Source organism: Astyanax mexicanus, chromosome 7 (genome assembly GCF_023375975.1).
Source record: "Astyanax mexicanus isolate ESR-SI-001 chromosome 7, AstMex3_surface, whole genome shotgun sequence".
Lineage (NCBI taxonomy): Eukaryota > Metazoa > Chordata > Actinopteri > Characiformes > Acestrorhamphidae > Astyanax > Astyanax mexicanus.
Window position 1 is genome coordinate 16,242,153 of NC_064414.1, and position 22,494 is coordinate 16,264,646.

General features: G+C 39.4%; 1 protein-coding gene across 4 annotated transcripts in view; it reads right to left on the reverse strand.

Annotated features, from left to right (window-relative positions):
- The window catches only part of dst (dystonin), a 192,119-nt gene that overhangs the window by 84,321 nt on the left and 85,304 nt on the right, over positions 1 to 22,494 (reverse strand). For 3 of the 4 annotated variants that reach the window (XM_049481090.1, XM_049481088.1, XM_049481087.1), the window contains 21 exons: positions 13,483 to 13,649; positions 12,251 to 12,363; positions 10,766 to 10,872; positions 9,906 to 10,025; positions 9,374 to 9,469; positions 9,144 to 9,271; positions 6,940 to 7,033; positions 6,679 to 6,833; positions 6,075 to 6,540; positions 5,854 to 5,982; positions 4,925 to 5,002; positions 4,640 to 4,801; positions 4,001 to 4,105; positions 3,724 to 3,819; positions 3,503 to 3,628; positions 3,241 to 3,393; positions 2,579 to 2,733; positions 2,205 to 2,331; positions 1,749 to 1,932; positions 607 to 764; positions 300 to 478 (listed from right to left, as the gene is read on the reverse strand). In XM_049481090.1, the coding sequence (XP_049337047.1) occupies positions 300 to 478; positions 607 to 764; positions 1,749 to 1,932; positions 2,205 to 2,331; positions 2,579 to 2,733; positions 3,241 to 3,393; positions 3,503 to 3,628; positions 3,724 to 3,819; positions 4,001 to 4,105; positions 4,640 to 4,801; positions 4,925 to 5,002; positions 5,854 to 5,982; positions 6,075 to 6,540; positions 6,679 to 6,833; positions 6,940 to 7,033; positions 9,144 to 9,271; positions 9,374 to 9,469; positions 9,906 to 10,025; positions 10,766 to 10,872; positions 12,251 to 12,363; positions 13,483 to 13,649 (3,098 nt within the window). Of the gene's footprint in view, positions 1 to 299; positions 479 to 606; positions 765 to 1,748; positions 1,933 to 2,204; positions 2,332 to 2,578; positions 2,734 to 3,240; positions 3,394 to 3,502; positions 3,629 to 3,723; positions 3,820 to 4,000; positions 4,106 to 4,639; positions 4,802 to 4,924; positions 5,003 to 5,853; positions 5,983 to 6,074; positions 6,541 to 6,678; positions 6,834 to 6,939; positions 7,034 to 9,143; positions 9,272 to 9,373; positions 9,470 to 9,905; positions 10,026 to 10,765; positions 10,873 to 12,250; positions 12,364 to 13,482; positions 13,650 to 20,576; positions 21,871 to 22,494 lie in introns of those variants that run through there. The other variant, XM_049481089.1, reaches the window with a different exon arrangement.

The window sequence follows — 22,494 nt, forward strand, 5'->3', positions numbered from 1 at the left end:
TTGAGGAATCAAGGGTTTGATATACTGTATATGGCAGTAATATGTGTTTACTGTCGGGTGGTGTCATATTGAAGCATTTTAAGAATATTTATAGTTTATGAAAATGATCAGACCACTTTGTAATGATACAGCATTCTGCCTGATGTTGTTGAGTATCTAATAATAACAACAATTATTATTATTATTATTATTATTATTATTATTATTGTTATGTACATTATTGAAGGAGATTTGTTTTTTAAATGAATAAATCTAGTTAACCACAGTTCCAAAATCCTTTCAGAACATGAGACACTCACTTCTCCAGGTAGATGGAGCACATGGAGTAGACCTGAGCCATGCTCTGAGTGAGGACGCTGAGCTCAGAGGAGAGGGTGGGGACAGACGGAGAGTTGGCGGCCTGCCTCAGGAACACCTCACACTTCTCTTTTAACACCTCCAGATCTTCCTTCAGCCGATCCAGCTCTGCTTTCTTCCTCTGTGGAGGAGCAGAGACAGCGCTCAGTGCTGTATTAAACAGTGTCAGTAATAAAAGTAATGCTGTCCATTCCTAAAGGAAATACTAAAAGTTGTTGGGTAAAAGCTGCCACTGTGTGGCGCTACTACCTCCTGCTCGGTGATGCGCTGCATGCTGGCCTGCAGATCATCTCGGTCCAGAGGAGTGCGGATCTGTCTGATCAGCTGCTCCTCATGGGCCTCCACGCGCATGCGGAAGTTCCGCACCTCTGATATGAAGAGGTTGTACACAGACTCCTCATGTTCCTCTGTTGACCACAAGAGGGCGTTACAGTCAAACACAAGTCAAACCTGCAAGCTGAGCGTGCCAGATTTATATACTGTACTAAATATAATACTAATACCTTATTTTTCTCTTTAGTAAATCATTAAAAAAGTTAGACTGCCCATTAAATGTTTGGTGACATCTAGCTTGTTACTGTGTTTTAATAATGGGTGTAATTAAATAGTTACATTATGTTTAATTAATACAGTACATTTAAAATCACAGCAGTTGATAAAATGCTGCACATAATGAGATAAACCTCTAAATATAAAACTAAATTATAAAGTAGTGATACAAAAAAATTAAATGATATCTCCCTTAATATTTAACTGAGAACACTGAATATCCAGAGCAACTGCATTTTATTTATCTATTTGAAAACTAAACTTATTAATTATGCATGGCTTATGCCTTCTTATCATCTTCTAAGCTTAATAATGTCCCAAAAGATTCATGTATTTTATCATCTTGTTGTAAAAGTAGAGCTCATCGTACAGGTGTTTGAAGTTATTTTTTCTAAACCCTGATTAAATAAACCACATTTATTATTTATTATTAACGTTTAAATATTTATAATATTTAAAAATGATTAACACAAAAATATTTTTGCCATTGTTGCTGCTGCATCACATATTTAAAGAGCTAAATATCAAATGTACCTCAAATTTATAATTTAGTCTTTTCTGTTTTAGTTGGACAGTGATATTAATATTACCCCGGATATACACTTGTATACACTCTTATATTTAGTTGAAATGCTGTAAAATGGCAGAATAAGGGCAGTTTTTGGCGGGCAGTAACACTGGCACAATGGTACATTTCACATTTCAACACACTGAGCAATGCTGGCAATGTGGGTCAAGACGTCTGCTCAATTCCAAAAGAATGTAACTTTTTAAGTAAGAGGTTTAAGGGGGCGGCGCTGTGTTACTGAAGGGAAACTGAAGGAGTGTTTGGGTGATCTTGCCTCTCTCTGCAGACTTCAGCAGCTCCTCGTAGTACTCTTTAGAGGCCAGCACCTCTCTCTCCAGCTGAGCGCAGTCGGCCACGGTGAACACCTCCGACTCCTCACTGTCCTCCAGGAACTCCTCGAAGTGGGACTGCAGGCTGCTCAGGACCTGCTGGTGCTCGCCCGGCAACATGGTCTTAATCTGAGGAGAACAGTGAGTGCAGTCAATAAACGCCCTAAACAGAGGCTATTAGGAAATGTGTTCCAGCAGGCCATGATTACATCTTAGAAAATAACATAAACGCTGTTTCTGTTGGGTAAATACTGCCTTATTATTATTAAGTGTGATTGGAGCTGGATGCTTGTGATCTACCCAGCCCTGAGGAACGCTTTTCTAAAGCTTTTGATCTTCCGAGCCCATCGGCCACTTCACTTTCTAAAGTTCATTTTCACCTCAGGTAGAAAAATACGTACGGAGGCTACAGTGCTTTTCCGGATGGTGCGGATATCCATCATTAGGTAGTGCCAGGACACCACACTCTTCATGTTGATGTGGGAGCGGTGCCACAGTGCTAGAACATTCTGATACAGCTGCTCAATCCTGAATAGAAAGAGAAAAATGCACATGCTGAGATTTCTCCATAATAACCAAACACACAAAAAAGACATGATGCTACTCGAGCACAGATTCCCATAAGTCATTCATACACTGCAGTATTGTGTTGCCTCTAAAAGCAGTGTAAAACGAGACTGTGGCCAGAGGGGAGCGGTTCAAGCTGAGAGAATAACTGTATTGATTTCTTTGTGAGGATGAAAAGAGCATGCAGAATGCTGAAAGCACTGCTCACCTGCTGGCCATGTCCACAGCCTCCTTATTGGGCGGGGGCACACTGAAGCAGACAGAAGGCACCATGGCCTCGTTTCCTGAGGGACTGATCACCTTCCACTTAGCTCTGTGAGAGTTGTTGGCCAACACACACTCGTCATCTTTGTAGATGGTGATCTGCAACGAGAAAGCAGAAAAAGCTGGAAATCAGAAACTGCATTAGTTACACTAAGTAACTGTGATTAACTGGGACTTTCATTATTGCACTATTAAATCTGATTACAGACATTTGTGATAGATTAATAGTCATTTTTTGCATACTGTTTACTATAAATACTCCTGATAATCTTTTACAGTAAGAAATACAATTTTAAATGCACTCTCTTTTAAATAAACCACTTATTTTGCATATATTTTTGTTGCACGATATCATTTTTATGGTATTTAAATTGTGTTTTAAGTAAGTAAAGCTATAATAAAAGTTTATCCTTGAATGAATATTGCTACAACTTTGGAGCCCCTTGCTGTATTTCCAGAGCAGAGTTCCCCAAAAGCATTCTAGCATTTAAATGATCTTAACTGGAAGAGAGACAGTGCAGTTCAGTGCTTATAAACAGTGGCGGTGGTCAGTGGTGCACCACTGATAATGTGTCTTTGGCCGAGCACAGTGTTGAAATGCCGTACCTCTATTTGACGGTAGTCACAGATGGCTTTGACAGGGATGGATGTTCGGACAGGGCTCTCTGGGTTGCGGGGTTTGAGCTGGCCGACGGACTTCGCTCGGCCCACCAGTCCAGCCACAGTGCTGCGGTACTGCAGAAGCTGCTCTTTTTCATCCTGTGATCACACCACATGTGCTGACCAGTGAGACCCCGAACATTTAGCAGTGGAAAAGACATTTTTCATTAGTGCTGATGTTTTATTGGTATAAGTATATCATTCTAACCATAGACTCCTGAATGAGGTCCTCCAGCCTGTGCAACCCGCTGGTCCGGTCGCACCCATACTTCCTGCTAATGGAATCTTGAAGGCTCTTAAGGTAGTCCATGGACTCTTTGGCGTCATTGAAAAACTGTTAGGAGGGGGAGAAATTAAAAGCTTGGTGTAAATTAGGCTAACCAGAAGAGTACTTACAATAAACCTGAGGAGACTGAGACTGAGACTTACATCGAAGTACACAGCGTTCTCCTTCAGATGCTGCTCCACACAGTAGCAGAGCTGCAGGACCCAGCTCCACTGCGTCTGCATGGCAGCCTTATACGCCTGAGGATAGTAAAAACAGGATTAGATTAGATGCAGATTTAAACACTGGTGACGGGGCAGCACAATAAAGCAGTTCTTAATAGTTAACACAATTCTTCCAGTTTGGTTTACTTTGGCCAAATATCAATAGAAAGAGCCTAAAGCGATTACAAGCTTGATCAGGTTTGCACATAAACGTTACCTCGATTGTAAGCCTGGCAGGGTGGTTCTGCTGCAGAAGGATGTCAGCCTGGTCCTGCACTGACTTGATCACTCCTTCTTTTTTATCCAGCTCTCTCATCAAATCCTTTAAGTGAGAGCAGAGCAGTGTGAGAGAAAAATATCTGCTGCTTAATGCTTTCTGAACCCATCTCCCCCAATCAAATTCCATCAATAAAATGCTCTGGCATGTACAGGCAAACATTTCTAGTCCTACCAACACCAATCAAATAATAATAAAAAAGTTTCCCATATTTAAAAAATTTAATGTTTGCTAATTAGTTTTGCCCTTGAACTATTTAAACATCTTCAGAGTATAAACTACATTAACAGAAGGCACCCTTCCTTCCCCAGAGGAAACACAAAGTGTGGTTGTGGTTTAACACCTAAGCTCAGGGTGGTCAAAACCATTTCCTGCTCAAGCTTCTTTGAACCCGACCATAATTACAAAATGGGTGGGAGCCATAATCTCACTATTACATAACACACACAGTTTTATCAGATAATCTGCAAGCCACCAAATTGCTGTGGGCATTAGCACAGCTTTATCTCCTCACTAAAGCGTAGCCGGATAAAACTTCAAGTAAAATGAAAGAAGCAGTTAAGCGGTGCGTGGACTCACAGCGTGATAGTCTTTCTTCCTGGAGATGTTACTGTTCCGTTCGCTCCAGTCGAAGGCCACCTCCTCTTCCTCTTTCTCATTAAGCCAAATTAACTCCTGGGTGGCGTGGGACACAAAGTCATGCAGGCTGTCCAGGTGCTTCTGTCTCTCTCTGGAACAGTTCTGAACAAAACAAATGTAAAGAAGATGAGTAGTGAGTAGTGAGACTTCTCTGCACATGTGTTACTGTTTATTAGACTCAGTACTAAAAGATTTTAAACACTGTTTTGTTTAGAACAGTCTTACCAGTAGTCTTGCATATTGGTTCTCCAAGTTGCCCAGCTTCTCTGAGTAACTCTGTTTCAGCGGCGGGGTCATCTGAATCTGGATCAAAGGTCAAGAGTATCAAGAGTGCAATTTATAAAGTGTTTTTTTTTATTATATACTTTCAATATATTTCATTGCTGCCCAGTATCAGGTTGGTCGTGACCAGAGGTGGAGATATGGAGAAGAATTACCTATATTTCCCTCATTAGTTTTAGCGAGACACATTCTGGGATTTTTTCTTTGTTGACCTGAATTTTGCCCCCCAGGCCACAGAATCAGAAATAAGCATTTATTACTGATAAGACGAGCAGTACCACAGTGCTTGATGCAATTAACACTCAACAACATATAGTGCTGTTTTGAACATTGAATAAATTTAGGTCTTGGACTAAACAGAGGTAATGGTAAAATTCTACTCTGAATGACTAATTGTAGACTTTACTCTACAAAGTTTTGTGAAACTGTCTCTAGATGTTTTAAAAATGAAAGTTGAACCCAGTTTTCAGCTTAAACAACAGGTCAGATTGTTTATAATTACATTTTTATCAATAAAAAAATCCTAGAAGTCTTTTCTCATCTAATGCAATAAAAACATTAGCAAAAAAACTCAATGAACTTTATGAAATGTGTAAAACTATGCACTTTAAATGCAATATGTTAACTTTCTTAATTAAAGCACTTAAATATATAAAGCACTAAAAATATTTCAGTGTATTATAAGCTTACATTAATGAAGCTGTTAAACTCCTGCTTTCTGAATAATGACTCTGCACAGTCTTATAAATCATCACCAGTTTTATAATACCAAAACTGTAATTTTTTTATCCAGCAATATTTGTGATTCCGAGCTCACTGCTTTGTTTAAGGCAGCAGAGCAGCTCCCAGTAAAATGGGAAAATAAAGCTTACCTCGCTAATTTTTGCTTCTTTAAGGCTCATCTGGAAGTCTTCGATGGCTTTGTGAACATTTCTGTGATTTTCTGAATGAGATTCAACGCTTGGCAGATCTGATCCCCATTCTCCTCGATCAAGCTGCAACTTTAAGACATAAGAAATGTGTTTTTATAGCAATAAAAAACACATTTATGTAGAAAACAGTAAGAGAGCAGTTCAGCGCTCAGGATCCTCACCTGCATGTCCTCCACCCAGTTCAGCAAGTCCTGCACAAACTTCAAATTCACCTCTTCCTCTGACAGGTTGGGGTCTACTAGGGACGACTTCAGCATTGGCTTGCGGATGTGCATCTGTTTCAGGTGTTGGAGGACCCCCGTTTCCATTTCTCCTCCACCCACCAAGGCAGGCTGCAGGCCTGGAGTCAGACCAGGGGTCAGGGTGGGGGTCATGCCCGGGGTTAAAGCGGGGCTGAGGCTGGTGGACAGAGTGGAACCTTGTGTGACCAGCGCTCCGGGTGTGAGAGCCGGGGTCAGAGCCGGACTCAGGCCTGCACTGATGTTCTGGGAGAAGCCTGAGTTTAAGCTCTGGGTGATTCCGGAGATCATGATCTTGGTCTGCTCAGTGGTCAGTGTGCGCCCTTTGCTATAGACTGAAGAGCATTCTGTCCTGAGGGCAAGCAGGTCATCACGAAGCTTGGATACTCTGTGATGTGGAAAAAAAAGAAACAAATTCACTACTGAGTGAGTGAGGTAAAAACCCAAAAAGCACAGCGCCTCAAATTTAACCTCTGATTAGGAGGTTAAAAATCGCAAAATTATAAATAAATAAACTCTTTCTAACCTCTGAACAAGCTGATCTGCCAGGTAAAACTTTCCATCCAACAGAATCTGAATGTCCACCACTTGCTGTCTCAGCAGGTTTTCACATTCCAGCAGGTATCCAGCGATCTCCGCCTCGTTCTGGAACTGGATCCCAGACTCTAACCTCTTTGCATCCTGGAGGAAAGATTAGGATTTGGTATTAGGACACCAAGTCAATCAAGCACCCATGCAGAGAGGAAGGTGATACTTCAGAGATGCTTCTGTTTATCTGTGTACTTACCGACTGCAGAGATGTTCGTGCTAAAGCCAATTTGTCCTCTCCAGCTACGCAGTCCCGCTGGACTCTGTTGGCTATTTGCTGCAGCATTTCAAGTCTACAAATACAGCACAGGAGAGACAGTACTGAATCAAAAACTTCACAATGTCACTATGAACGCCTTCAGTTGTAAAGGAAGCTGCTGTGCTTACAGTACTGTGTGTTCCTCAATGTTTCACATCACAACAAACAGAAAAAATAATTTCAGACCTAAACCAGGTGATATTTTAAGTAATAAGCCACATCAATGATATCAGTAAACTGTAAACGCTCTAAATAAATGACAGTAATTATTCTGCACTTAAGTAATCCACGGTTCTGTCCCGGTATTGACCCACACTCCTACACTGTACCCTCACCTGGGCCCGTACACAGAGTTGTTGTTGAGGTAGAGCGGGGTGCTGGAGAACGGCTCCGGTGCCCCAGAGAGCAGGTTCTCAGCCGAGCCCAGGCTGGTCAGAGTGCTGTTGCTCACAGAAGACACACTCCCGCGGTACACCAGGTTGCTCTGCATGATAGTGACGCGGTCGGTCAGCGCACAGAGAGCGGCACCTACCACGCCTCCATCTTCGTCAGGGACCTTACAGCCGATGCTCTCACAGAGGCTCGAGAAACAACAGCCCTCTGGTGGCACGGCGATCGAGCCACTGCCATTTATAAGCTCATACACGGCGGCAGCAGAAAAGACTGCCCCCGATACTATTTCCCTCTGGTGAAAAACACCTCACATTTTTCTCAGACAGATGATCCGCTACAGGTTCAGACAGTTACAGTGTGAACGGGAGGGCATGGAATGCAAGACAGAGAGAGAGAGAGAGTGGCACACCCACCGCTTTCACTCATCTCCCTCAATAGGCCTTTACAACCCTTTTATTGGACGGCCCAGCTATAATTATGATTTTAAGATTGCAGTGCAACTAAGTGTCGATAATGGGAACGACTCCCACCACTAGATCACACACAGCACTTGTGACTGCAGTACAGCAGAATTACTATGCCTGTAAATAAACCCATCCCACCACACCCACTGTGAATACAAAGCTTTACCTCTTATGTGAAAAGACCCATTATGACAAAGAGTGGAAGAGTTCACTCAGTGGAAGAGATGAGCACGCTATCAGTAATTGTCCAAATCAAAGTAGAGAAACAATTTTAAAGAGATCAGAATGAGATGAATGTACACATTTCTCCTATTGAATAACACAGATTTTACTGATGCGTTTGTGGGTAGATAACAGGTAATGAAAAATTATGCCTAGGGCTACACAAAATATAATCTGATCTAAAATCTCCTAAATGTTCAATACACATTGCTTTTACAAAACATGACAACAATGACTACAACAAAACTGCTCCACCGACATGTGCTCACTACACACACTGTGTCAGTTTTCATCTGTGTCCAAGTATGGTGAAAAAGGTTGTCTTATTTATTGGTATTGCCCAGTTTTAACCAATATATGATATCAGCCAATATATCTCCAATTTAGCCAATTCTGACAGCCGTCCAGGTCATATTCGCGAGTTAGGAGTTATGACACTACAGCTGCTTGCTTTACTGCTATGTAAAACTACAGAGCTCACATACACCTGCAATCTCCCACTCTCTGTGCTGGATTCTCACAAAAATATGTAGAATGCATATAATTCACAAGCCTCTTGGAGGAATAAAATAAATTACTTTTAATACCACTAACTGTATATCCCTCTTGAGAGTATACCATTCAGCCCAGTACAAAATTAGAATACACCAAAACTAATAAAGGCTACCACCACAAAAAAGCAAAACAGCAAACAGTGCAGACCACATGTAACCACCACCGAAAGTACAGCATGCTTCTTTGTCTACAACAGAAGATACCAATTAATCTAACCTTGTTAACATCATTAGCCTAGCCTCTCCCCTTTTAAACTAAAGAAGCAAAAGTTTAATATCAAACACTTCAAGCACTCCCTGAAACCTCCTTTAGTCAAAGTGGCCAAAAAACAGGAAACTGTACCATATTTCAACATTTATAATCTGAAGACAATAAACTAATGAAATAAATAAAACACTGCATCAAATCCTCAAACCCCCAACGTGAACGCAAATCACACAAATCCACGTTTAGCTCTGTGCTGTCAATGAGCTGTAGAGATGGAGAGATAAAGATGATGGCATCTCATACCTGTCTACTTCAGGCCTCAGGCTCTTCTCCCTCTCCAACATGGCCACGATCAGCTTGCCCCATTCCTTCTCCACGTCGTTAGGATGGTAGCCCTGCGGCAGCTGGATGCGACCGAACTCGATCCACACCTGCATCCCCACCCCGACATCAAAAACACACAGGTAAGTTGTTCTACAGTCGTGCCGGACCATTCGTTACAGTACATCAAAAACCTTTTGGAGAACACTGACCTCTAGCATTTTGTAAAGATGTTTGATTTTGGTCTTCTCATTCTCTTTCGGTGGGATTTCGCTCTCCTTGAAGTGCAGGTATTGCGAATAAAGTGCCTGAGATTAGAAGAAAGAAAAACTTAGCAGCAGCTTTTGATTCAACCTGGTAAGATTTCAGAAAAATCTGTTTTGAAGATCCTCATAGCAGCGTTCTCTTAAAGTACAGCAGGAGCTCTTATCGACTGCATTCTTGACTGCAGAGGCTGATCTCTAGATCTTTAGTAAAGCTTTAAAACTCGTTAACATAAGGGGGACGCTACGTATAATGAAAAGCAAGCAGCCATTCTGCCCCAGGCTGATGAGGTCAGCCAGCATCAATGATGAGTCTCAACTACCAGCTGATGAATATGAAAAGCAAAACATCTGATAGACCTTTTCTGGCTTTGAAAAAATACTACTTATGTATTTAATGTTTTCCTTTACTGCAAGAAATGTTGTTTATGTGATATGTGTGTTTAATTTGTGTGCTGTTTAAGGCTGTGTTTCATCTCACCTTAAGTTCCACAGGATTACTAGGAAAGTTTCTGTCACACATGACAGAAACGTTGTGTTTGATCCACTGGCTGAGGTAATTGATCATATTCTGGTATTCCACCCATTTAACATCGACATCCTATAAAGAAGGAAAAAAGTGATTGAGATTTTTACTCTTACTTGAGTATCCACACAGGCAGGACAACAGAGTCTGGGATTATTCATTACTGGGGCTTTATACCCAATGGCCTGTTATTTGTAGTATTTCCCCTGCTTCCAAAAGACCTGGTTTAACTAATCAGCTCAATAACAGCGCATTACTGACCTATAGTGGGTGTATTAAAGCAGGAAAAGCAGTAAAATATACAGAGCAGAAAAACATACAGAGCAGTGGGCCTCCAGAATCTGTTGTTTCAGAAATGAATGAACATGTGTTTGTAAGCTCTAAAACCTTTATTTTATAAGCTCTGTTAGCTGAAGCTTCCGTGTGGTATCTGGTGCCTGATAATTTATCTTTTTCCTGTCAGTTGTGAAGTGGATTGTTCCTTGATTTGATGCTGATCCAGCAAATTCCACTGGTAAATGGTGGTAAATGGTGTACCCGGTCATCCAACAAGAAAACAGATCTCATCAGATCAGGCCATGGTCCAGTCCAGACACTTGTATAACTAATGCAGCTACTTTAAATGTGAACACTAGTTAGCATCGACAGCTACAGACCAGTCAGTGTGATCTAAATCATTACTCTTATAATTATTTATCTATATTATCTTCTTATCTGAGGAGTCTCAATGTATTGTGTTGATGTGAATTAAAGAAATGTAAGCTGTTGATATAATTTCCTCTCAGCAAACCTGCATGTTGCTGATGTCTACTTACATTTGCATTGATGCCCTCAACACCTTCTGGTACTTTGGGGAAGACATCATATAACGTGGAGACATAAGTAATGACCGACTTCTCATCTGGAGTTGATACGTCCACATCTGTTACAATCAGAGGAAATGGATGTGTTACATTCGTATAATTAAAGTTATCCTTATGAAGGACTGTGGTACAATCAGAAAACTCTTTTTATAGCCCACAAGCTTCAAAATACAGTAAAAAAATACAACCATTAATTAATATTATATTCTAATAAAGTTACAGGTGCATCTCAAAAATTAGAATATCATTGAAAAGTTACTTAATTTTAGTAATTCAGTTCAAAATGTGAAACTCATTTATTATATAGATGTATTACTCACAGAGTGATCTATTTTATGCGTTTATTTATTTTATCATTGCTGATTATTGGCCTTATAATATTAAAATTTTCTGAGATACTAACTTTAGGGTTTTCATTGGCTGTAATTGTAGGGTTTTCATTGGCAATAAAGAAATGCATTGTGTGTAATGCATCTATATAATATATGAGCTTCACATCTTGAACTGAGTTACTGAAATAAAGTAAGTTTAATTAAATTAAATATTTTATTTTAATGTATCTGTAGCTTCACTGCATAATCACTAGGGGTCTCACGATTCTCTAAATCCTCGATTCGATTTTATTTCCGATTTTAGGGTCACGATTCGATTTGATTTTCTTTTTTTTTTTTACAGCAGAGAGGCATATGCCAGTTTTAGATTAGTCTATGGTCAGTCATTGGTTTGATTAATCAAATTTACAATATCTTGTTTCAAAAGGTGGGGTTGATATAAGTAATGCAAAGGGATACAAGTGATCTGTAATACACCACATTAGGCACTAATGGTCAAATTTAAATAATTTAATTAAGATATATATGTAATGCTATCTAGTGGCTTTTTTTGGTAGCGGCAGTGTGCACATAACAAAATAAATAAAAAAGTAAAATACAGGAACAGTCATGTACAAAATATAAGAACAATTAGAGCCTTAACAAACTGAACTCTATCCTACTATAACAGTTAAACATGAAAAATAAGACTAAGACTTTTTCGGTCCCTGAGAATGAAATTTTTTTTTCTTTAACAAAGATATATAATTAACTTTATCTGAGAGAAAGATGCTCCTTAAGGTACCAAAACTATTAACATATTTGAGGTTAGACAAAACAACTGTTATTTTTATATTATTAAGTTTTTCTTTAAGAAGATGAGAATGACCACATTCTCTGGAGAAAGGGCTGCTCGTTGAGCTACAGCGTGCTGCGCCATTCTCGGGAGGGATCGTCGCTCCGGTTTTTGACTTCGATGCTCGAGACCAGGACATAATTTCGATCATTATTTCATCGAAATCATGACACCCCTAATAATCACACAACTTAATCATCACGTGTCTTGGAGGAAGAATGGGGAGGAGATAAACACATGGTACTGAACACTGGTGTCAGTGAGACTTACCTTCTGGGTCCAGCAGCCGAGCCACTCCCAGCTGCTCAGCCACACCAAACGCCTGTTCTAAGTTTGACCTGATACTCTGTGCTGACACTTTGCTCAAATCCACCAGGTCAGGCCTGCAGAGAAAGAGCAGAAAATCAATTCTGTTAAAGCGGCCATCTCTCTAACGAAAATGTATCATTGTTTTGTCGAATTTATAATGCAAAACACAAATACAACTAGTGGCAAAGCCTTTTCAGTAAACTGATATTTGCATATTTGCTTTTGTCCGTAGATATTAACTGATAATTATAGCTGCTTGTTCCTGAAACAAAGTAGCAATCAATTCGCAAGGCAACAGCTTCCTATTAACTTTTTACTTTATTGCTGTATTGATTCGCTACTAAGACAAGTCAGAGATGTATCACTTAGTGCTGTTAAGGTACACAGGAAATGCCAGAGGTGCTCAATATTTTCCACTGCTGTCACTATGTGTTTGTTCAAGAGCAGCAGAAGCCCAGCACAGATAACAGTTTACAGATCATCAGGAAAATTCCACAGAGTGCACTAAACAGAGATACACAAACTGCAGGCCCAATGGAAAAATCAAGACCACACACTTTAGATACAAATGTAAAACATAAACATACAACATCATTGAAAAAAAAATCATATTTAGATTTAGAAAAGTGTGATTTTACATTCATTCATTATCATTATAAAAACATAAACACATAAAGCATCATAGCTAATTAAAAGCTAATTTTGTATCTATAATACCTAAAATATATATAAAACATTCTTATCAGACCGCTGTAGGCAAATAAAAGCTTAAAACTAGGTGTATATTAAAACACACTTAACAACACAAGTACAGGGTTTAAATTCCAGTAAAACAGCACAAGGCTGCTCTGGTAGCTCAGACCTTAAACTGTAGCCTAGAAATTTCACAGAGCCTGATGACAGGAGATATACAATCCACTGGGAATCATGTGACTATCTACAGTAACAGAAGTAGGACGTGACAGGAGAAGTCTATATTTAGATTAGCCAGAGTGTGATTAGGTCATATGAGTGAATTTGTCCTAAAACACTTCCTAGTAAAACAGTTCCTGTCCTTTCTCAAGGATACAATTCAGATAGCTGAAGAAATGTCATTCTAACACAAAATACACATTTAAGAAGTTCAATTTATTTCAGGTCTGAGGCATTAGTAGCATTTTAAAGACTGTAAAATTCCTGTTCCACTGTTTTACCTGTACTTGTGAATTAGAGCATTAAACAGTCTTCCGTCTCTCCAGGAGGTAGTGAAGTTGTCACAGCGGACACCTACGTAGCCCTCGGTCATCTGCTGGGACCACAGCAGCAGCCTCTCCTTGGCCGTCATGTCTTCGGACTCCCCAGTGACGTGGATGTCCGAGATCTGTGGAGAGCAACCAGAAATCATATTTAATTTTATTATGAGCAAAACTGCTCCAATAAAACATCTGAACAAAATATTCCAAACTTTGAAGTCAACTCTAACCAAATGGAAAATTCTACATGAAAAATAATCTGAAATGTTTTTAAAAAGACACAATCATAAAGTTCACATTTATTCACTAATTCAATGCCCGGCATGATCACCTAAGGCATGATATACAGTGGTACCAAAATGTATTAATAATTTAAAAAATGTTATTAAGAACCATAAAATCTTCTTTCATTTCCACTTTATTGCATTTCATTTTCAGAGGAAGTAAATTATAGGCAGCAATTAAAAACCACAAAAGAAAAGGCTACACTCTCAGTCTGCTCTAGCTCTGCTGATCCATTCAGAAATATGACACGAGGGAACATTAAATCCAAAGCGAACTCACTTGAAATAGTCTGTCTACAATGACCTCTACAGGTTCACAGTAAAGCTGTGCATGCTGATATGCAGCAGAAAAAATGACAAATAAAAAAAACATACCAGACTGTAAGAACTGACCATTTCATACAGGCATGTTTTTATTCCTGCTCAAATTCTCTCTGTCTTTCTAGAGACCTGGGTACTGTACGGCCGCAGGGGCACATAAGATCAATGGCAATTAAAAAATCAAACATTAAGTGTTATATTAAAATAACCTCAAAAATCTTTATTGTACTTCTTTAAGGCCAAAAGAGCCTGGATTTATCTCGCTGAATTAAAAAATAGCAAACAAGGCAATTAGACTACAAACAAAATAGCAATAGTACTTAGTATAAAGTTAATATGGTCCTTACAGCAGAAACATGAGCATCCTGTGTATTAGTAGTTTTTGTGAATGTTAATTACATGCTTGACACATACTGTTGGTGTTTTTACTATTCCTGCTTGTAACATCTACTCTTACAATAACAGCTTACAATCACAGATTTTTATAAAGAAAATAATTTAAAACTGAGCCAAAATGAAATCAAGCTGTTTGTCTGGCCCTCCACAACCACTCCAGTTTATCGTGAAGCCCCCAGAGCATTTTAAAGATGAAGACCCTCCCTAATACAAGAAATCCGGGCTGGGCTGTACCAACTGTGTATAAGTTACTTCTGAAGTCTGTGTGTAAAGTCTCTACTAAGTGTTTAGTACTAGTTAGTTTCAAACTATAACTACTTTTACTACATCCGGTACAAAGTTACAAAACTTAACATGTTAATCAATATCCTGCTAATGAAACGTGGTTATCAAACAGTTTGTGAAAAAAAAATATCACAGCCTTAACAGCACGACTAATTGCATAATAAATAAGTTTTATATATTATTAGCGTTAATCTATGTTTGCGTTATATTTTGTCATGAGAGTTAGTTATCTAAAGGATTTAGTTTGTTACACTCTCAGTGAAAGTAATTCCTGTTATCCTGATCGAGGCTCCAAACAAGCCATGTACTGGATTTCATTGGTTTATTTACAACTTACTCCTGTTAGCTACTACATACATATTAGTTTGTGTGGTGTAACCTGTTAGTAATCACAATACAACCAGCATTATGCACAGTTGGTGCAACCAGCTACTTTTAGGAAAACTAGATTGTTGTGCTATTCCAATGAAACATCATTAAAAGACATTAGCAGAGGTGCTAAATACAGACTCATATCAAACTTAACGGGACATTAATATTAAAGCTAAACAACGCTGCACTGACCTGTGGGTTATGTAGGCAGGGTTTGCTGCATTGCATGTGTGTGTGATTTTTATCAGAGCCTGTGACCATCATTACCACCCACTGCACTGTCCACTGTAGGTGGTAATATTAGCCTTCCACGACTTATTTCCGGTTCACACGTGACAATGTGAAAATAGAGTGTCCCATCCACCTGGCACCCACTATCAGGCATCATTGTGAGTTTGTCAGAGTTAATCTTCATTTAGAAGATAACCCCTCATGACAGGTGTGGGTGTTGGTAACACCTTATGATTTAAATACAGCTATCTCAATACTTTCAGCATGTCTGTGTTAAATCACAAACACAGACAAACACTACCTACCCAGACTAATAGGAGAAATATTAATTACACAAAAGAGAGCATGCAGACAGAGCTGTTTCATTTAAGGAGAGGAGATGGAAAGTGTGGGTTTCAAGACTAATTTGCAGATTACAGTGGTGCTTAAAGTTTGTGAACCCTTTAGAATTGTCTGCATAAATAAGACCTAAAACATCCTCACCCAATATTTTCACCCAATAACTAAAAGTAGATAAAGACAACCCTGTTAAGCAAATGAGACAAAAATATTATAATTGGTCACTTATTTACTCAAAAAAAATGATCCAATATTAAATATTTGTAAGTGGCAAAAATATATGTGAGAGGATTAGCAGTTAATTTGAAGGTAAAATTAGGATCAGATGTTCTCAATCAATGGAATGAGTATCAGGTGTGAGTGGGCAGAACTTGTTATATTTAAAGAACAGGGATCTATCAAAGTCTATGTATATCAATACAAGGAGAAAACCACTGCTCTCCAAAAAGAACATAGCTACTCATCTACAGTTTGCTAAAAGATCATGTGGACAAGCCAGAATGTTATTAGAAGAATGTTTTGTGGACGGATGAGACCAAAATAGAACTGCATTCCAGCATAAGAATCTAATTCCAACTATGAAACATGGTGGTGGTAGTATCATGGTTCGGGCCTGTTTTGCTGCATCTGGACCAGGGTAGCTTGCCTTCATTTATAGAACAATACATTCTGAATTAAATCACAGAATTCAAAAGAACAATGTCAAGTGAAGGTGGGTCATGCAGCAAGACTATGACCCTTAGCACACAAGTCACTCTACCAAGGAATGGTTAAATAAGAATGAAGTTAATGTTTGGCAATGACAAAGTCAAAGTCATGACCTTAATGCAAACGAAATGTTGTGGAAGGACCTGAAGCTAGCAGTTAATGTGAGGAAACCCACCAACATCCCAGAGTTAAAGCTGTTCTGTGCAGAGAAATAGGCAATAAATTCTCCAAGCTGGTGTGCAGAACTGGTCAACAGTTACTAAATACGTTTAGTTTAAGTTACTGCTGAAAAGAGTCATAATACCAGATACCAAAAGCAAGATTCACATACTTTTGCTACTCATTTTTTCGTGACATTTGTTTAACTGGTTTCTCTTTATCTATTTGTAGGGCTTGTTTTAAATATGATGTTTTAGGTCATATTTTTGCAGAAATATAGACAATTCCAAAATGTTCACAAACTGCAGCACTGTAAATAAAGCCACACAAAGCCTGGTTACTGACAAATCTGTTAGTTTCAAGAAGAATTTGTGGTTTAGAGTGGTTTAAAGTGGTTTTAAGTGGATATTTAATGACATGCTTAGAAATTAAATAGTTAAGGTTGCCCGATAACCATGATAAAATGATTGACAGTTAATATTACTGTATCAAACTTTAATTATCATTAACATTGACTCAGGTGGATTTTGTGTCTAAGGAAGCATAACAGAACACAAAATGACATCTGAGCTTCTGAGATATTTCAGACGTCTAGGAGGACTGAGGTTTTGAGGTTTTGAACTTCAGAATGGGGAAATAGTCTGTCATGGTCTGTAAGTGCAACTTGCTAATCTAGTTAAAACTCAGTAATAGGGATGTTTTTTTTTATCAGATTGATCTTCATTTACATCTAATATCAATTTGTACAGTATAAACACACAAATGATCTTTAAGATAACCCTATTTTTTTATAGCATCGTCATCTATCAGCAGAGCCAGAGAGCAGCTGCATTTTCAGATCAGCAGATTCAAAACACACTGTAGCTTTACAGATGCTAAGCTAACATTAGCACCACATTTATTTCTCTCTCCCTCAGAGTTACTAAAGCCTGCTAGGCAAGCATGCTAGGCAAATTTTTCCGTTCCACCTTAAATATGGCTGCAATTACATTCAGAGTAAATAAAAATCAAGCTAAACATGTTTTAATAATAAATGCAGCCACTGTTGTGTGGAAGTGTGTGAGAACTGCACTTGAGTGTATGTTTACATCACATACTCTGTTGTTGTGTTATGAACAGGTTAAACAATAATAAAAACTTTAATGTCCAGGATTAATTCTCCATGTATATACTAACATTCCTTATTTCTTGTACAATTACAACATAAGTTCTATTAAAAAATCTCTTTTATATCGGAACACAACCTGTAATTGTTACTGAAATATTCCTAAATTAACCAATAAATAGTGGAAAGAATGCTTTTTTTGTCACCACTGTCAGAAATACACTGAACAAGCCACTGCTGTGCAAAAAAACAGCTGGGCTGAAACTGCCACAAACTACCTGCATGTCCCACAATGCCTTGGGGAAAATGTTTAATTGACAGATGAGACAAATTTGAGTGCACAAAAGGAAAAAGGACACACACACACCACCCCCTTCTCTACTGTGCAGCATGGTGGAGTTAGCTCCATGGTTTGGCGGTGATATGCAGGTTTTTCGATAGATCATTTTATACATGAATTGAGTGCGCTTTTAATTGGGAGTTTTTTGTTCAGCCATGCCTATGTAAATTTGGAAATAGGGGTGGGAATATATTATAAGGGATGCACAATGATTTTGGAATTATATCACTAAATGCTGATAACTGTTTTTTTTTTTTTTTTTTTTTTATCGGTGTCGGCCATATGGCCAATATTTCAAACCGATACTTGCTGAAGGATTTATTGTATGCTGGAAAAAGACCAAGCGACGCTGACTGAGCTACTACAGTTGGCCGGCACTATCACGCTACTTCAATCATTTGATAATCAAAGCTACTTTGAATTTATTGTTATTAGTTTTAAAGTTATAAAGTTATTCATGGGTATAACTTTAAGTCATAAATATGTATATGAACTTGTTTAATATCAGATATCAGCATCAGCCCAGAATTCCCACACTGGTCCATCCCTAAATATTATATCACATTTCTTTTTCCTGTACATCGCAGTATAATGTAGTACAATCATTTTAATTTAAAATGTTTTGTCCTTTATTCAAGTAAACAGGATTAATTGCCCTCTCTCTAAAAAATGTACAGTTGGGTCAGTTTTCTTTAAGTACTAAAGATGTTCTCAATAAAACAAATTTTGTTATGATAAGAAAATTATCAGAAAAAATATAATTTTATTCCCCATCTCTCTTAGGTAGGTTAATATTTGATATTGTGAAAACAATAAAAATGGGTCACAGTTTGTAATATTTTACAGATAAATGATATATCAGAAATAGAGGTATAACAATGCGCCCCTTTTCATGTTTGGTTCAGAAAGTGCACAGAAAAATGGGAAATATAAGCAAAGCCATGTTTGAAACATTTTCAGAATGAATTCACTCAGACTAGACCTTTAACCCAACAACCAGCTGTGGATTTAGATCTGCATGATTCATCAAATCACTGAAGATCTTTTCACATGAGTAGACACTGCTGAGTCTGACCCACCCTTTCACTGCACTCTGATTAAACAAGAATAGACCACACCTCTGTACACACACAGAACTGCCACACAGTGAGCCCACTACCACTGTGACCATGAGCTGTGTTACAATCACAAGACCCACTGACATTTAAGCAAACTCAGAACCAACCTGCAGAGCACAGGCAGAGTAATTATAGCTCATACCCTCAGAAGAGAGGGATCATGATGTTTAGACTGGTGGTACTGAACTGAACTGTGAAGTGAAACACACCAAAACTGTCCCACAGCAACACAGCCAAACACAAAACGAGAATTCTTTGGAAACTAATGCAATGACAAAGAGATGATATCATTCCATCAAAATGAGCCAGTGCAGTCAGTTAAAGCAGCCAATTCAAACAAACCAGTTCTGCACCAAACACGACTAAACACAGAACATTCACAACATTTCAGGACAAGGAGAGTGCTTTAAGGAGAGTCTAGGGCGGCTGCAAAGAACAGTTTGATCAAATTAACATGATTCACTGTTTATCCCAGATGCAGTCAGTTTGCCAAGGCATGTTTCTTTTTTTTTATACAATAGAGCTATTTTTTAGTAACCAGAAGAGAGAGAGAGATAGAGAGAAAGAGAGAGAGAGAGATACTTTATTGAAACTCTAACTCACTCAAAACAAAAAATTCAGAACACTTAAAACAATTTAAAATACTTGAATGATTATGTATCGTAAAATATATTCTGTATTGTTTTAATTGGTTGTTTGAAATAAGATTGTATAGCCTATTTTATTTAGTATTTAAATTAACAGCATTAAAATTAAAATTACAACAGTTAAGAACAGCGCATTTTTAGTGGCACTAAAATAAATCACACAAACACTACCATAACAATGCACTTTAGTCTGTGTCCTTTTCCCCATGCTCTCACTTCCAGTCTCTATCTCTATTTCTCCCTCTTACTGGCTCCTGGAGGCTAACCCCAGCGAGAGCTGCACTTTAGTAGCTTGTCCCTGATAAACAGAAACAGAAACAGATAAACAGATAAACAGAACCTGTCTGTATAGTCTTTTAATAGTCTTTAAAACTGAAATAAAATGAATATAAGTGTAACCTCATTCTGCTGCGTGACATGCATGGCGTTTAATTAGAATTCAGCAGCAGGAAAGGCATCTCACTGAACTGACAACATTCTATAAACCAATTAATGTCAAGTGTAGAGGAGGTGTAAGTGATGACAGGATGCAGTAAAGGTCTTTAAGCCGCTCATTAAAATGACAGTGTGAAACCAAAACTAACCAGACCAAATGTATGTAATGCCCTAGGTCTAGTGTTTGTAAGCAATGGGAACAAGATGAAACCTTCAGAGATCAAATAAAACCTGTCTGATAGATTGTATTCGAAAAAGGTTTATTAGATTTTTCACTGTTCCTTTAATATGACATTTGCTCACTATTCATTTTACCTCAGATTGTTTTGAGGAAGACTTTTCTTGGACAGGGTCCAGAGAGTCGTGGGAAATGGATCCTCCAGAGCACGTGTTGGCCCTCCTCCTCTTCCTGTGCACTTGGCTGTCACATATAATCCGAGACAGGCTCTTCATGTTTTCCAGCTGATGATCCGTACTGGTCCTGTGGGAACCGTCTCTCCTCAATGTACGGAGCATGTGCTCAACCGCCCCGAAACTCACCGCCCTCCGCAGCTGCCTCCGGAGCAGCTTCTTCTCCAGTAGCCCGTCCTTTGGTGCAATGCTTCTAGATCCTTTAGTGACTCTGTGGAGATTGTGTTCAGTGGTGGACCAGAACTGCCGTACGCCGGGTCTTCTGCCGGTTCGAAACACCGGTACCTGTCCAACGTAAACCCCATGGCTGATACTGCCATGCCTGGGCCCGGAAGCTTCTGCCTGCCCTGACTTTAAAGTACCTGCTGGGCTGTTGGACCTCTGGCCGGCATCAGTTGGAAGAGTCTCATCCTGGCAGCTCTCTCCACCATGGCTCCTCACAGAGTCACGATTAAAGTCTCCAGACTTCCTCTTCTTTTTCCTTTGGAAGTAACGCTGGCCTCGGAGCTCCTTGGGCGCAGGGCTGAGGGGAGCTTTAGTGGGATCAACGTAACATTCCTCCTTATGTCCCCTCACACATCCACACACATTACCCATGATTGTCACTTACACATTTTGCTACCTGTAAAACTCCACAGGCCCAAACAGCACCAGCTGCCACTTCCTTCAAACACAAACATCAGAAAATCCAACAAGCTGAAGGGGTCCCTTATGCCAGCAAGAGAATGCCATCTTATTTTCCTTGTCCTCACAAGGCGCTACCACACAGAACAGCCTTAATGATAAACCCGAAAGCTGTCCCGGCAGCGAGTGGAACTGAACTCTTTCCAAGTCTGAGGAGCAGGCTGCTGACACGCTCGTTCCAAAGCTCCTTCCTATTCCCAGTCCCTCACGTCAGCCTCTGAAGTCCCCGTTGACCTTTGAAACCGCTCCCTTTGCCCTGCTAATCCAAAACAAACACCATAAAGGCAGCGTGGCCCAGAGAACAGTTACTCCAGCAGAGCAACTTACTCCCTCTGCCTCTGTGGAGAGACTTTCCCAGTGTGTCCCACACTCTCAGCAGGAAGTGTAAACATGCATATCTCCAGAGTCCCGCTGTTGGAGCTGACTCCCGGCTGGTCAGTGTGTCTGTGAGTGGTCAGAGGTGGGGAGAGGTGGGGGGCAGGGGAAAGCGTAAGAGGAGAGGAGAGGTTTACGCTCCATCCGTGGCCTCGCAGCTTCTGATTGCACCACATCGCCTGTGAAAATACTGCTCAGCAAGTTGAGTCACTCAGACTGCACATTCTGGCCTGACAGGTCTGCAGCCTATCGTGTAGGCTTTAAAAATAACAGGGCAGCGTGGCCAGGTCAACAAATATGCCGTGGGCCGAGGCGCCCCCAAACGACAAAGGTCTCCCGCTTTGTTTTATTTATACCGGACACAGACTGACAGACAGGGTTTAAGTCCAGCTTACACAAACACAGCTTATCACTGAACTAGATGATTTAGTGAGTGACCAGAGGATAACACTTTGGATGTGTGTGTGGTGTGTATGGGTGCGCACATATGCGTGTTTATATAAAACCAGATCATATCTATACCCTTTACAGTTATTTTTACAGATATTGTGTGTGTGTGTGTGTGTGTGTACAGTACCAGTCAGGTGTTTGGACACACCTTCTCATTCCTTTGGTTGATATTTTTCCTACATTGTAGCGCTAAATTAATACTGAAATAATCCAGACTATAAAGGAACACATAAGAAATCATGTAGTAACTTAGTTAAACTCACTAAAATACTCAGTGAAGCATTTAGGTCTAATCTAAGGTGCTGTTAACTTG